The 16,887-nt window shown below is 41.3% G+C and overlaps 2 protein-coding genes across 4 annotated transcripts; both read left to right on the forward strand.

The window, feature by feature from the left end:
* The first annotated feature begins 183 nt into the window (after positions 1–183).
* On the forward strand, positions 184–5,186 carry tia1 (TIA1 cytotoxic granule-associated RNA binding protein). Of its 2 annotated transcripts, none has more exons than XM_028972841.1 (12): positions 184–427; positions 1,474–1,570; positions 1,711–1,809; positions 2,727–2,781; positions 2,882–2,969; positions 3,078–3,153; positions 3,288–3,408; positions 3,510–3,605; positions 3,928–4,012; positions 4,100–4,238; positions 4,321–4,469; positions 4,621–5,186. In XM_028972841.1, exons 1-12 carry the CDS (start codon positions 399–401, stop codon positions 4,757–4,759), a joined length of 1,173 nt encoding a protein of 390 aa, XP_028828674.1. In that variant the 5' UTR covers positions 184–398; the 3' UTR covers positions 4,760–5,186. The 2 variants fall into 2 exon arrangements, with proteins under 2 accessions (XP_028828674.1, XP_028828676.1); XM_028972843.1 differs by having other exon boundaries at positions 3,288–3,396.
* A 1,566-nt stretch (positions 5,187–6,752) lies between these two features.
* On the forward strand, positions 6,753–11,464 carry c3h2orf42 (chromosome 3 C2orf42 homolog). Of its 2 annotated transcripts, XM_028973529.1 has the most exons (9): positions 6,753–6,918; positions 7,404–8,532; positions 8,870–8,965; positions 9,245–9,334; positions 9,469–9,573; positions 9,777–9,884; positions 10,404–10,504; positions 10,635–10,797; positions 11,010–11,464. In XM_028973529.1, exons 2-9 carry the CDS (start codon positions 7,428–7,430, stop codon positions 11,249–11,251), a joined length of 2,010 nt encoding a protein of 669 aa, XP_028829362.1. In that variant the 5' UTR covers positions 6,753–6,918; positions 7,404–7,427; the 3' UTR covers positions 11,252–11,464. The 2 variants fall into 2 exon arrangements, with proteins under 2 accessions (XP_028829362.1, XP_028829363.1); XM_028973530.1 differs by lacking the exon at positions 8,870–8,965.
* Positions 11,465–16,887: the final 5,423 nt, after the last annotated feature.

Here is a 16,887-nt window from a genome sequence, read left to right on the forward strand (position 1 = left end):
GTTGTCGCTTAAAAAATTAACATTAAATCTGACACGAAATATGTTTTACGTTATTATTCATGTGATTACCGCTATGAGCTAAAAACAGATTTTTTTTCTGACTCAACACACTTCCGCCGGTTCAACTCCGTGCCCCCTTTTTAATTATTCGCGCATGCGCAAAGCTATATCCGCTCCGGTTTCGCCGCCATCTTATGTCGCTTTTTCTATTGTTCATAATTGGAGTTAACAGAAGCGGCGCAGGGATATTGTGCGCAATATATCAGTTTGAAGCTGAACCGGAGTAAAAGCGACAAATAAAAGGGAAAGTTGGACTAGAACTCGCAGCTGTCACCGAATTTAATACGCGTGGATTTTCTTCTCTCAGGGTTCATCGATCTTTCACTCGGCCGGGAAATATGATGGACGAGGAACAACCCAAGACTTTGTACGTATGAAGACCAAAACCGCTTAAGCAGCGTTTTAGCATGACACGTTTCGTACAAATGCTATACCAACGCTAGCACGTACGTGTTCATTTTACTGTAAACCAGATACCAAATTATAAACGCAATGTTCTGTTGCCCCACAGCCGACGTGTGCTCCAGCTGACCGCTCACTAGCAGCTAATCTGTGCTCGTGAGTTGTCCAACATTGTCAGACGTGTCCATTTTCCCCTCTAACAAAAGCTCAGACCTGAGTCTAGCCTGCTAAACGGTGTTTGCGTAACGAATGTCGCCCAAACGTGTGGGGAAAATGTCTTGCTGGCCCAGCGCCTGAACGCTCCCATTGTTCCATGTTGTTTTGTGCGTTTAGTCGTTCACGACAAGAATAAAGCCAGCTTGTTAGCCGCACAGCTAACGGGCGGCCATGAATGTGATCGCAGACAGAGCGCACGTTGGCTAACGTTAGCAAAAAAATTAGCCGAGATCTTTAAGCATTTGAGCGTCGCTGTTATTAAAATTGTATTGACTCGGTCCGTTTCACACTAGCACGTAGCGCGGTCTCTCTCTCTCTGTCTCTTTTTTTTGTCTCGCCTTGTTATACTTTACAGCTGTGCCTTACGTGGAGACAAAAGTCGGTCGTGTCAGGCGTCGGCTAGCCCTATAAAACATACGAGAAAGGCAGGCTAGTTGGCTCGAAGTGAAAGAATGGCCTGTCGACGAGACCCAAGCCTATTCGGCGTTGACTGGTTACCGTGAGTCACAGGCAGGCTGGCCTGCTGTAGGTGTGTGATTTAATGAGCCCTTCTCTCATCTCTAGCGCAGGCGACCTATCTTTATTTCTTTTTTTTTTTTTTTTTAATCCCCCGACCCTTATGATAATGACTGGTCAAGGTGGAAAAATCTTTTGTCCTCCCTTACCGTTGCCTGTGCCTGAACAGCGTTTGCAGACAGCTAAACAAAGATGCGTTTCGCTCGAGTGTGAGATTTTGGCTCTGGTTTAAGTTCATTAATACATTTCTAGTCTGAAATGTCGCTTTCTGTGTGACAGGTACGTTGGCAACCTGTCCCGGGATGTGACCGAAGCCCTCATCATGCAGCTCTTTGGCCAGATAGGCCCCTGTAAGAGCTGTAAAATGATTGTAGACGTAAGTCCTTTTTTAAAAACTGAAACATTCCACGTCCAAAGACGCTTGTAATTTTGCCGTAACTGTTTAGTATTTTCCTCCCTTGTTTTTCCCTTTATGTAGCCTTTTGTGTGTTTAAATGTTCCCTTTCCAAACTTCAGACGGCTGGTAATGACCCCTACTGCTTTGTGGAGTTCTACGAGCACAGGCATGCAGCCGCCTCATTGGCAGCTATGAATGGACGTAAAATAATGGGTAAGGTAAGCTATCGTATCTACAGGGTGAGTTGGGCCTGGTTGGGTCCTGCTGGACTTGGGGAGGGAGGGAGGTTGGGTGTTTTTGGCATGTATTCACGTAAGCGTATTTACTTGAGTAGTAAATATTCAGGTTGAGCAATAACTTGTCAGGATAAACAGGTTTGTGTGCTTCTGTAATTGGGATATAAGTGATATTTGAGCCATAATCCTGTTGCAGTTTAATTTTAAGATGCACTTTGCTTGTGTTCACATTTACTTTCCAGTAATCCTTAGATCCTGACATTCATTCAGCCTATTGGTTATTCTAGTCATCCACAGACAGTTTTATTTTCTGATATGCTTCCAGAATTCTCATATAAACTATTCCTACTTTCCCCTTTTTAGGATTTGCATGCATAGGCAGTTGCACCTGCTCTTCATCATTTTGCCCCTCCTTAAATTAGGGTACTTTGCATTTCAACTAAACAAAACTGATGACCAGAATAGCTAATCGGTCTCTTTTTCAGAGTCCAGTTATTTCACTGTGTGTGTGTTTCCCCTCTCCCAACATCATGGCTGTACAGACGCATTATAGTTGTAGAATCATATATTCAGTTCAAAATATTTTATCCTCAACAGGTATTGAAGGACCATTTGAGGAGTAATACAAGTTGGTATTTTCACTTGTTTTGTAAGTCCCTTGTTATTTGGTCCTCTCTTTTTCAATACCAAGATTACATTTTCCCAATCAGACAATTAGTCAGTACATGGACAATTGTGAATTCTTTGGCGTGTAGTCAGGTCTTCATTGCTAAGACTTATAGATATTCGTGGTCTGCAAAGAGATCTCTGTAGGCAGCAGGGTGAGTAGGCAGCAGGCACAGATCTACTTAATATGGAGGCTCTCACCACAAGATGTGTGTGTTCTTGTCTCTCCGCAGGAAGTCAAGGTCAACTGGGCCACAACACCAAGCAGCCAGAAAAAAGACACAAGCAGTGAGATTTTTTTTCTCCCGCTTCCCCACTTCAATTCCTTGCTTAAGTGCTCATAGTGAGTGACATTCAGAGTGTAATTGTGATATATTTTGACTGCCAGATCACTTCCATGTCTTTGTCGGAGACCTGAGTCCAGAAATCACCACAGATGATATCAGAGCCGCCTTTGCACCTTTTGGCAGAATATCGTAAGTGTGAAGTTGTAGTCATGAAGAATTATGCTTAAACAGATTATTATTATTTTTTATATATATATAAAAAGTATATATGTTTCTTCTCTTTTTGTTTGTCTGCAGTGATGCTCGAGTGGTGAAAGACATGGCCACTGGGAAGTCAAAGGGCTATGGCTTTGTATCTTTTTTCAACAAATGGGTGAGTTGCACAAGCTTCATCTTTATCAGTCGATGAGGATTTAAATATATCTTTAATTTTTTTCAGGGATATTAACATACATTTAATTGACTTTAAGGTTTGTATTAAAAGGAGAAAACTGCTTGTGTGTACAGGATGCAGAAAATGCTATTCAACAGATGGGTGGCCAGTGGCTGGGAGGCAGACAGATCAGGACTAACTGGGCCACAAGAAAGCCTCCAGCACCTAAAGCCACATTTGAGAGTGGGACTCTATGTATTTTTTGAATAATTCTTTATTGACCCTTTTGGATATTCCTGTCAATTGTCATACTGTGATCGATAATTTGTCCTCATGCTTAATGTATGTTTTTGTAGCAAACACCAAGCACCTTTCTTTTGAAGAGGTTGTTAATCAGTCCAGTCCTAGCAACTGCACAGTGTACTGCGGTGGGGTCTCCACTGGTCTGACAGGTGAGTCACAGGCACATTTTCCCTTAAACCATAATTCTTCATAAAAAGACACTCACAGGGCTTGTTTTTTGCCATTTCATTCTCACAGTACTTGCCCAGGGCTTGAAATTTGGTGCAAATTCAAGTGTTTCTTACAAACGTTTTATACTCTCAATTGTGACATTTGATTAAAAAATGCCATTGTGTGCATGGAATTCAGGACCATGAATGAAGCATCCAGAGACATTAATATGGGGGTTCATTGAATAAGTTGGAGCTGGACAAAAGGCAACTCAGTGCATATAGGGCAATATATTGCTTCATTTATATGCCTTCTTTACAGAGCAACTAATGCGGCAGACTTTCTCCCCATTTGGCCAAATCATGGAAATCCGCGTGTTCCCAGACAAAGGCTACTCGTTTGTGAGGTACATATGATTTTATCATTTTAAATAACCCAGTATCTAGTGTATCTATCTATAAAGTAAACTCTTTTTTCCTTTTTTTGGCCTCAGATTCAATTCTCATGAAGGAGCAGCCCATGCCATTGTGTCAGTCAATGGTACCTCCATAGAAGGCCATGTGGTGAAGTGTTACTGGGGCAAAGAGACAACAGATATGGTCAGTCCCATGCAGCAGGTACAGGTGCCCCAGGTAAGGCTCTTTTCTCATTAAGATTACACTAAGAAATTGGTTTGCTAACCTGTCTCACCATAAGTTTATTTTTGTTCCCCAGCAAAACAAAGTAGGATTTGCTGCACAGCCTTATGGCCAATGGGGTCAGTGGTACAGTGGTGCACAACAGATCGGCCAGTATGTGCCCAATGGCTGGCAAATGCCCACTTATGGTGTTTATGGGCAGGCCTGGAATCAGCAGGGCTTCAAGTGAGTCTGAGTTTGTTGTGCTTATGTATAGAAGAATACTGTTGGCACATTTCTTATTTTAAATGGAAGACTTGCACACATGTTTGGGGATTGTTAAAATATGAGCCATCCTTGTTGGAAAATTTCTTACTATGTATTCTGTGGTTTGCAGTCATTTACAGGCAGGTGCTGGATGGACTGGTGTAGGTGCAGTCAGCAATGGAGGCGTGGTGGAGCCTGCTCAGGGTGTTAACGGCACGGTGCTTGCCAACCAGTCTGGCATGGGAACTGCCGGGTACCACACACACTGAACTGGGCAAAAAGGGCAGTCATGTCATCTTCAGCCCTACACAATGACCATGGGACTCTCGCCTGCCAGCTTGGGAGAGGAGTCTCCATTCTCCACCCAATCCTCCCCACCCTCTCCTCAGTCTTTACATCTTTGCTGGGGAGCTGATTTTGCCATTTGACCGCTCTCCTACACTTCCACTTGTAATTATTTCCATATAAGTGTGGGTGGACGATTTAAAGCAGTTCCCTGGGCATCACTGAGGGGGTTTGAGTTGCCCTGCTCTGGGATTCAGATGTGACCTAACACACCTACACACAGATGCACACACTCTTTCCACACACACTGATACAGTTCTTGGCCAAATGACTGGCCTGCTACGTCATAAAGGACTATTCCATTTTAATTCAAAGTACTATAAATGAATAAACATCATGATAAAACTGCAACTTTTCCCATTTTTGCTTTTTTTCCCCCCTCCACCTGTAAGATTTCAAATGCTGATTTGTGGAGCTTTGCCTTCTTTCTTTCTTTTTTTTCACAAGAAGCAATTACAACATGGAATTATGACTTCATTTTTTCCTCCTCAGTCCAAATAAGTGGATGTCATCTTTTTTTTTTTTTTTTTTTTATATAATTTTTTTAAATTAGACATTCAATTTTTCAACTGAACAAATTGCAGGGATTACTGCCATTTTTTTCTTTAAAGGCAGATAAATATTGCACAATACTGTTACTCTAGGTTAACTTCACAAAAATTGTTACACAAATTATAGGTATTTTAATTTGTTCTGCATTCCATTTCTCCTTTTTCCCCTTTTCGGAGGGTTTAAGTATACTGTTTTGTATGTAAATAACCAAACAGACATCTGTTCAACTGTTTTGATGCTGTATAAAGATTTTTTTTTTTTTTTTGTAAAGGCTTGGTTTGCTGAGAGTTGGCTGGTTTGAAGCAGACCTCTGCATCAGTGGCACTGTTGAATGCTGATCCATGCAGATGTAGGGACAGTGCAACTTTTGATTCTTCCAGGGATTTTTTTTTTTCCTTGTGTGTGTGTGGGTGCCCGCTGCATTGCTATGCAGTGCAGATGATTCAGACTGAACTGTAGAACCCAAGCTGTTTTTGTATAAAAACTTAATGTGATCTTTCTGCTTTATGTTAAACTTTTTTTTTTTTTTTTTCCCTAAAGTTGTATTCGTGTTAAATTGAGAGAACCTGAATGGATCAGAATTTTGCACTGTTTCCCTCCCTTGGAGTTGGATGCGATCCATTATGTTGCCTTATTTTGAGTTGATTTAATTTTAGCCAACCAAGAATTATTAAGAGTAGGCAGTGCCTAAGGACATTTTCTGACTTTTTGTTTTGAATTTTTAAAAAAATGTTAATGCTACTATTATACAGTATGTTCTTGCTTTGTCCCATTAAAATGCTGATGCATACCGGATTATTATGTTGGAGAGCGTTTTTTTTTTTTCTTTCCCCCCCCTGAGCCTTTGCAAGGCCCCTCATAAGAATGTCATGATAAATTTGGATGTCATTGGGGGAAATTCAGTCATTAAGTAAATGGTCATTGCTAAACTGGAAATAATTTAGTTAAACTGGTTGGGGTGGATTAACATGGAATGCACATTTAAGTTTAGACTAATTATATAAACAGACTTAACTGAGAAATATTTCACACTGGAATTAGCTATTGAGGTTTCAGATGAAAACTGATTCATAGCAGTGAAACACTAGAGGAAAAAAAGTATATTAGATAATAAGTTCATCTGGACCTTTATCCGTCTAAGCCAGACGTCTCCGCTGAAATGGATCTCCGTGACCGACCACATCCTTTACATTCCGCAGTTCTGTCTGAATAACCCACGCGAATTTATGCGGAATTTAAAATATGTTTTAATTATCGCAACGAATGTCGACTCCCCAAGCAGCAAGCAACTGTTAAATAAGCAACGGGCAAGAGGTTGGTCACTAGTGGCCGCTTCTTCGCGCCAGAACCTCACGACGAAGCTGAATTCGTCACGGTCGTGGCGGGACTGTTCCGATACTTCAACTCCTAGAATGCACCACGCCAACGACTCCGCCCTCTTGCAGAGCGCAATAGCCAATCAAGAGTCGCGTTACAGACGCAGTACAACGTCTTGGTTGTAAGAAGGAATGGCGAAAGCTCAGAGAAAAAGGTAGGCCGTTGTTTTTTCCCCCCGCAGAGTCTGACCATACAGCGCAGGGAAGCTGCGTTTAAAACAACCACGCGTAACACGGACGTGCTTCGTCAGCGCACACTTGTCATGCATTACTGTTTAATATCATTTTAAAAATATCATCCATACTTATTATTATATATTATATATTATTGTGTATACCGTGTAAGGTTAAACCTGTAACCTGCAATTAATGTGACGTGTTGTAGTCAGATTCAATGTTCATGATTGACGATGGTAATTTGCAAGTTTAGAAAGATTACAAGATTTCGAGTACACGATCGATTATATGGATTTTTTTTTTTTACAGCAGAACGTGAATATGATAGTACTCATAGAAATTAGTCATGTTCAATTAGAAATTGTGCCCTTCGTAGTGATTAAGGGAAAGATTACGATACACAATATAATTTTGTTTGTGATATCTATTAATTAATTCAATGCTTATTTATTGACTTACCCAGGACCTTTTGCCACATACCAGTCTAATGGAAGGCCATCAGATAGAGTCTGGCTTTCCAGTGGTCTCCCCTACTCTTCACGCCTCCTCTGCAGTAGGCCTGTGTGCCAAACCACGAGATAGAGGGAAGACCCCACCATTCTTATCCAACCTTGGCAAACCCACCCTTCGTGGGATACGCAAATGTCCTCATTGTGGCATCTACAATGGCACTCGTGGCTTGAGCTGCAAAAACAAGGCCTGTGGTGTTGTTTTCCGGGATGGGGCTTCCACGGGCGGCCAGAGAGTTAACAAGAAGAGCAGCAATGCGGCTTCAGAGGTGATTCGCGTGGTAACGGATGGGGGAGGAGGGGATGCCGGTGGGGCGTCTTCATCTCCAGGGACAATTCAGATTTTTTCCGTGCGACAACGAGGCCGTGGCCCTGAGCAGCGTGGCTTTGTAGAGCTCACGCTGACCGACACAGCCATCGCCACAACCAACGGGACTCTGCTCACGCGCCTCAGCCTGGGACGCTGCTTTCTGCCTTCCTGTCAACGTCAGCAGCAGCAGGGAAAAAGAGCCACTTCCTCCTCATCTTCCCAGACACCTGACAGTCCCTGTGGGCACATTCGACAGGCCATGGAATGTCAGGCTAGCCAGGTTGCCACCCCGCTACCACTCAAGAGCTCTGTGTTAGAGGCCCTGCAAGTCTCAGCTCAGACACGACAGGAGCTGTGGAGGCTCGCCACGGAGTCTCCAGGGCCCCTGGTACAGCGGGTGTCGCGAGGATCGCTTGTAGTTAAATGCCAATGCGATGAGACCCATCCACTTGGCCTGCTTCATTGCAATGTGGGTGGCCTTGGAGGGCTAAAGGGTGACCGAGGTGGTCTGGTATTCAGATGTGCCTGCCAGCAGAATGCAGGTGTAAGAGGAGCACTGGGACCAAAGTCCATTACCATGCAGGATGGGAGTTCCCATGATAATAAAGAGATGGCACCGCCTGACATTTATCCAGTCGCTTCTCCAACCACAGGAACTGCCTCAGAGCAAGAGTCTGAGCTCTGCCTGCACTTTTATGCCTGCGTGTGTGCCTTTGCCAGCGATGACAAGCTGGCCGCAGAGTTTGCTGACATCCTTAATTACAGCTCCCATGGTATGTTGTGTGTTGGCACTGCATATGCAGACTCCACTCATATTTATTGCAGTTGGAACATCACAGGTCTTAATACCACTAAATATCTCTTAAGATGGTACCACATCCCATTTTATATATTATGCTTTTAAAACACACTTATCTCTACTTAACTACAGATGGACCAACCTGAATTAGGGAATTAATTACCTTTCCTGCTCAACTTCGATCAGAATTTGGTGACATCTCTTATCTACCAAAATATCTACCTACTGGTCCCTGTTACATTGACATTTGCTTTAGATTCCATTATGTTTAGTGCTAATGCTTTCCATACTTGTTTTTTGTTATGTCAAAGGGCTACAAAGGCCTTGTGCCACAGATCCTCAACCAATGTCTGAGCCAATCATTTCACACAAGACAAAGAAGTTAAAAGTGGATGAGCCAATGGCAGGTCTGATTTCAGCATTCTGCTCCTCCCACAAAAAAACATCTTTTCTTCAGCGTCTTGTTCCTGGAATACAGCAGCCTAAATTTGAAAAGTGGCATTAACAAATAATGAATTAAACTGGTGTGATTACATATCTGAAAATTATTGGATTAACACTAATATATTCAAATATTAAAACAATATGTAGGTCACTCTGGATTCATTATAAACAGTACATATGCTCCATTCATAATATCCAGGTGGATTTTTCCACTGCTTTATTTTCCCTTCCCTGTTCCTCAGCTGGCTCATCTGCTGGGGCTGGTGGTCCATCCATCCTGCGCAAACCCAGTCATAGGAAGCAGCCCATTTCCACTGGCCACAAGGCCTCAGGTCTGCCTGCCTCTTTCTCTTGTTTCTAAAACTAAACTATCTCTAAACTAAAATATGTGGGCTGTAGCCTGATGTGTTTTTCTGCCAATTCTCTATTGTAACCACATAAAGGCATGTAATTCCATCTGAACTAGGAAATACCCAACCAGTGGATGAGAGCCACGTATCCCTCCCTTTTCAACAGTGGCTTGCTAGTGTTACTGAAAGAATTCACCAGACTATGCATTACCAATTTGATGGTAAGTAGTGTTTATTAACATAATGTGGCTATTAACACCATAATAGCTGGTTATTAAGAATATTATTTCAGATGTATCTTTTTCCAGTTTTAGCCTATTAAGTGTACATTTTCCTCCACTGGAGTAAATATCTAAAACACTAGAAATACAGACCTCTGGTAGACCAGACTTGTTATAAATAGTGGCAATATTTACCTTTCCAGGAAAGCCCGAGCCTCTGGTCTTCCATATTCCACAGGCCTTCTTCAATGCTCTGCAACAACGTCTTTCACTTGGCTCTAAGAAGAGACGGCTGCCAAACTTGACCACTGGTCAGGATTCAGAGTAAATTCATTCAGTGTTTCAAATGCAGATGGAATGGCAATAACTGTTCATGATTCGTTATTGAATTCATTTGTCATAGGTGGCAGAATAGTAGTGTAAGTGGATATGTTGGATATTTCAAATAGGACACAAGACAAAACAAACGTGCAAAATGAATTGAGATGTGCAAAACAAGTGTATTGGAACTGTATTGTTGAGTTTATCAGTTTTTTGGTGATGGCCGTGCATTGAGAGCTCTGACTGCTTGGGGGAAGAAGCTCTTGAATTGTCTGGAAGTTACAGTTCTGATGTTGCGGAACCGTCTGCCAGATGGTAGGAGGGAGAACAGGGCATGTAAGGGGTAGTGTGAGTCCGTATGTATGTATAGCATTTACATTTTTTTTTTAACCAGATGTTGCTCCAGGACGTCGGTCCCTGAATATTTCATAAAATAAATAAATCAAAGAACACCATGGGTGTGCTGTTGGAGTGTAGTATTTCCTCATTCTTTTTTCTGTATCTCTCAGAATTTGTGCGTCATGATGCTTTGCCTTTGGGATCATTCTGCAAGTACACTTGGCACATTACTAACCTGATGCAAGTCAAGCGGATTTTTGACACACCCGAGGTATTCAAAGTTTTATCTGCATGCACTGGTATCAGTGCGTTTTTTTTAGTCTGGTCAGCATGCTGTCTAGCCACTGACTAGTGCTAGAAAACCAACAGACAGCACAAATATTGTGTCCTCCCTCTCCCAGCTGCCCCTGAAGCTGACCCAGAGCTTCGTGAGAAACAGTGACGGATCCTACTCTCCCTTCCAATGTCCAGAGGTGCCTTCTGAGCCACAGGCCGAGACGTACAGTCGAGCCGAGAGACCCCAACCCATTCGCCCCATGGAGCTGCGCACCTTCTTACAAGTGGGCAAGTGACTGTTTTTGTACTAGAAAAACATGCTCTTCATTATCTTATACCTGTTGCTACTACAGTGTGGTGGTTAGCAATGTGGTCTCACACCTACAAGGTTGAATCCTATGAGGCTGAATACCAGCTCGGACCTTGTGTGTGCAGAGTTTGCATGCTCTCCCGTGGGTCTCTGTTTTTTCTGAAAGACAGTACCATGCGCCTTTTCACAGGTATGTTTGCACCTGGGCAGAAAGAACCCACACCTTTTGTGATAGAGTGGATCCCCGACATCCTCCCAGTCTCCAGGGTGGGGGAACTGCGCCTGCGTTTCGAGTATGGACACCAGCGGTATGGCCAGCCCGAACACGGTGAGCGGACGGCCACAGGAGAGACGATTGGTGAGCCCTCAGTCGAGATCATGCAAAGTCAGAGGAGATCCACTGCGGTTGAGGTTCTTCATGTCACAGTGTGATAAACTGATAGCCAACCATTGTTACACAGACCTGCTAAAGAAAAGCATTTGATTCTGTAATCTGGATTACTGTATTTACCTGTAAGGCTGGATAATGGGTCGTCATTGATGTTTATGCTGTTTGACATTCACATATTTGAACTGAATCGCTGTACTCTACTTAAGCAAAAGCAGATATTAATCCAGTAAAATAAATGATTATCATTTTGAGCAATGCGCAATGATAAATAAATATACTTTGTTTTGTCATCTTGTTTATTGTAAATTTTTTTAATTCATGGTTATTATTTTACCTTTTGCAGCGCTAAAACATCCTGAAATGTGTTCTTTTATAAAGATTTCTTCTGCATTGGGGTATTTAACACATGACACATTCTCACTGCTTTTTCGTTGTTTGAAAGCCAGGTTCTGAAAACTGGCAGTTTTTTATGTCACCACAAGAGGGCAACTTCACTTCACTTCAACTTTCAAAGGAAGAGCTCCACATTATTAGACTCAAAAGCAGATTCATTTTGTGATTTTTGGATATTGGGAAAGATGGCACACTGCTAATAAGATATGGATATTTATAATATAAAAACCTGTAGCTTCGTAGGCAAATCAAAGCAATCCATCTGATCATTCATTTGGTGTCTAATTAACTTATTTGGTATTACACTAAGTGACATTGTGGGAAGAGTTTAGTACATATCTTGTTGGATTTCTTTTAATGTAGCTAAAGTTAAATTAAAGTTTTGAAGGCACATGGTTCATGTATTTTTATAAAATATAAAGTGACTAAACGTCATTGGTCGTTAAGAATGGAAAGGCCTCATATTTATTTAAAGGCACTCACTCACAACTCACTGTACTTAGAATTTAATGATTGCTCCATATAAGCAAAGTTGATTTGTCTTGCCTTCGTATTTGTGGCTGCTGGACTGGACCCAACGCAAAATGACGAGCGCGTCCCAATGGCTGCAAAACGAATCTATCACAGAGCTGTAATGACCACATTCTTCTTCATCTGTCCCAGGGATCAGGCCTCTCACTGTCAGCAGGAAGAAAAATGAGATGGGAAAAGTCTTTTTCTTCACAGAAAGTCTGTCATAAGAGAGGGGCCATTAGGGAGACATTTTAAATCACTCTAAAATGTTAGCAATCCTTGCAAAAATCATTACAGGCTGAGAGGTGGCTTGTACAGCAATAGAAAAAAAAACATCGGCATTTCTGCCTAAGTTTAGCATGAGATGTAAAGAGCTGCAGCACTGGATAAAGAGCAACTGTGTGCATATCGGGCACTTCACAAAACAAATACAGAGAATGAAAATGGTCAAGATGAGAAAATAGTCTGTTCTGCTGTCTATTCATCTGTCTGTGTTCTACTGGCTGACAGATGAAGATATTGAAATCTTGTTCTCAGCATACCTGTAATATAGAGTATGCACAAGAACATAAATATCTCTGCAAATTTTAAAGGTTGAAACTTTGCACATAGCAGGTGTACCGTGACAGATTCGATATTTAACAGGTAAAGAAGAATCTCTCTCTATCTGCAGTGTGGATAACAACAGCATTTATTTCTTATATAGCCCAAAATCACATACAGTATGTCTCAATGGGCTTTGACAGGCCCTACAGTTGACACCCCACACACTTGACCCTTCTAAAAGATGTCTACCGTGTAATTAACATGGTTACACGTATTACTTCTGTGGAAATAAGGGTGTTTACCCCGAGGAAACTTTAATTGGGATCCCTTGTCTTTGCTGCACATACTCTGACATGTCCATATCTATACCACACTGCCACATTTCACATTTACAGCTTAATTAGATTAATCTGTCTCTCTGGGAATTTTAACTTTACTTTACTTTACTTTATTTTTCAGACGCTTTTATCCAAAGCGACTTACAGGAGGAAGACACCAGCAATTCTCGTTCGATTTCTTTAGATCTACAAAAACTAAGAGCCCTGATTTTTACTTGTGTGTTACATTCAAATTACATCCAGCTTTTGTGTCAAAATTAGATAAAGTGACCTGACTTCACATAGTTCGTTACTGCTTGAATAAAGACAAAATTACTATGCAACAAAGAACAACGAGTATGCAGAGCTTTTCAGCAATTTGTCTGTGTTTATGTACTTTGTCTCCCAGGCAAAATGAGATGCCGGGAATCCGATGCAAGAACACCGAAAGGATATTCCCTGACACCCTTCTCCTCGTCCCCCCATGGCATGGATGTGCAGCTGACAGGTTTATGACGGAAGGAGGCAGGAAGAATCCCGGCCGAGGGCTGAGACAGACACGCAGAGTGACAGGAGGAGAGCATGACGAAAGAGGGGCCTGGAAAGAAAATGGAGATGGAGAGAAAGTCTGATGACAGCTCTGCCATTCCTGTAGAGAGAGACTTCTCATAGTTTAAAATAAAATGCTAAATAAAACGAATTACTACTGTATTTAACAGACCAGTCAAAAGTTTGGACGCATGTAAGGCAGACCAGGTACAGTTGCTAAACTTTTTTTCTCTCCCTTACCACACCAAAATAAGATTTTCATGATATTTCATTTTCTGCTTATTACAACAACAATGATCATATCAACAACTAGTCCTAACAAGATACACTTTCTTCTGTTCAAACAGAGCCCATGTCAGGTACAGTGGGGCTGAACTTTAACAGTTATGCAAACAGAAGATATGCAATGTGGAGGTGATAAACTAATCCTCAAAAAAAGCATGCTTCCAATTTTCTATAATAAAGGACACAAAAATCTGCCATTTTTTTTGCACTGACGTGTAAAATACAAACTTTAGGCTCACTTTTTAAGGAGCGTTTTAGGAAATATTATGTAGTAAACAAAACCCTGTAAAAAAAATCTAAATTATTAATATTTTAAGATATGCTTAAAATATAGCTCAATGTTATTGGTGATGACAGCATTTCAAACTCTTGCCATCTCAGCAGCTTTAGGGGATGGTTTTCCCAAAGTCCTGAAAGATTTCCACTCGTGCATATAAAATATTTACACACCTCTCTTTAAATGGCAGGTTTTTATGATGTATTTTTTATCAATTCAACATCCCACTTTTATCTGTAAGAGGCTGGGCATTCCAAAACTTGCTATCTACCTGAATTCTCAGATCTCTCCTCCTACAACTGTACGCAACCTTGGAGTAATCATAGACCACCAACTCTCCTTCTCGACTCACATCACCAATCTTTCCCGCTCATGTTCCTTCTCTACAATTTTAGACATATCTGCCCTTATCTATCAGCACAGGCCCAGATGCTTGTTCAGTCTCCAGACTGGATTACTGTAACTCCCTTCTAGCAGGTCTACCTCTGAGTGCCATCCGACCTCTCCAACTAATACAGAATGCAGCAGCATGACTGGTCTTCAATGTTCTTAAATTCTCCCACACCACCCCACTGCTACGTTCCCTCCACCGGCTCCCAGTATCTGCACGCATCAGGTTCAAAATACTGATGCTGGCCTACAGAGCCAAACATGGGGCAGCACCCTCCTTCCTCACAGCCCTTATTATACCTCACAGTGCACCTCACAGTATTCTCCGAACCTCCAGTACTTCTCGCCTGGTTCCTCCATCACTGAAGGTACAAGGAAGATACTCATCTAGAGTCTTCTCTGTTTTGGCCGTGTAGGAGGTGGAGTGAACCTCCCATTGAGGTCAGAACAGCATTTTCAAACAGCAACCTAAGACCTTCCTCTTTAGAGAATACTTAGAGTAACTTGTAATATAGTCTGACTTATGCAAGGATAAAGTACAGCAGAGTAAATCAAATTTTTGTATTTATAGTTGTGGTCGTACAGAACCAGAACTGACTACTTAGTTGATGGTAACGTGAAAGCACGTTGTAAGTCTCTCTTGATAAGGGGGTCTATAAAATGCTGTAATTTAAAATTTCATCCAACGAAGGAGTTAGTTGTATTGAAAAGTGAAATTTATCATTAACCTCAGCTTCCTAGCAGACGCCTAAAGATTTTGTCCCAAAAATGGTATTTGAAATGGTCCCTCCACCTTGAGATAAGGCAACTGCAACTTTACCCGATAGTCTAGACATATGGAGAACAGTAGACTGTTGTGACATGTAGTACAATTCCTGCATCTCCTTCGGTGTTGCTGTAGGTCTCTTGGCAGCCTCCCTGACTTGTTTTCATTTTGTCTTTTCATTGGTTCTGGAGAAATGTCTAATTGTCATAAATGCCTTTATTGTTCTGCATTTTCTCCACTTTTTGGTGACTACATTGGGTTCCATAGTATGTCCAATGCTGTGGATATTTTTTCAGAACCCGAAATGTACTAATTTCTCAGATAAAAAAAAAACTGATATCTTAACATGGGTATGCATACGTTTTATATCCACTGCATGTTGGACACTTGTTGGCTGCTTTATTTTAAGTCACATTTGTTTTGTTTATGTCACTGTAAAATCTGAAACATAGGTTGCTCTCTTTTGTTAAGAAGGATATACTGACTGTAACAGTGTGAGTGTGAGTGTTAGAGTTGTATTAATAAGTGTGTAAGTGTGAGGAGAGTTATGTGTATGTGTGTGTGAGAGAGAAGAAAGCCTTTTGAAAGCACTGGCATGTTATTTGGCAGAGCGGTGCTGATAGGGAGCTGCTGTCCTGACAGCTGCCTGTAACAGTGTATCTATCTGCCTCTCAACACCTGAAGGGAAGCATGGGCCTGACAGAACTGGTCCACTTGTGATCTCTCTCTCTCTCTCTCTCTCTCTCTATGTGTGTGTGTGTGTGTGTGTGTGTGTGTGTGTGTATATATATATATATACACACACACACACACACACACACACACACACACACATATATATATATATACACACACACACACACACACACACACACACACACACACACACACACACACACACACACACACACACACACACATATATATATATATATATATATATATATATATATATATATATATATACACATATATATAGACACACACACACACACACACACACACGCACATACATACATACACCTATGATGAAAGTGAAAGACCTCTCTCATCTTTTAAAGTGGGACAACTTGCACAATCAGTGGAAGACAAATATTTTTGCCCCACTGTATGTAGGGGTTTGAATTCTCACCAGAAAACAGGAAAGGGGATTATTACAAGCCCAGAGGTTGTAGATTGTTACTGCAAGAGGCTAAACAACCTTCAGACATTTCTACCGATGTCCAAAGCACCCCAAAACCTTAATTTTCTTTGCCAAATGTGGCCTCAGTGACCAAATGTGATCACATTACACTACAACATGGATACTGATGCCATTACCAGAAACCCCTATTCTCATAATTTTAATTTATAGAAAATGAAATCCCTTTAAGAAATACAATTCAATTAAACATTTTCCATATATTTTCATCAAGCTGGCCTGTCATGTGCTGACTGTGGATCATGCGTGATGATAATTTATTACATAAATAACATATTTAGATTGGAATTAAAGGAAACGAAGAACATTATTACTGGAAATAATGCAAGAAATATGAATTAAGGCTAATTATATATCTTTTTTACAATGCCAATTAGCAAATTGTTTCCAAATTGTTCTTATTTTGATTTAAACAAACTTTCATTGCTTTTCACTGCTTC

The sequence above is a fragment of the Denticeps clupeoides genome, chromosome 3, assembly GCF_900700375.1.
Source record: "Denticeps clupeoides chromosome 3, fDenClu1.1, whole genome shotgun sequence".
NCBI classification, from domain to species: Eukaryota; Metazoa; Chordata; class Actinopteri; order Clupeiformes; family Denticipitidae; genus Denticeps; species Denticeps clupeoides.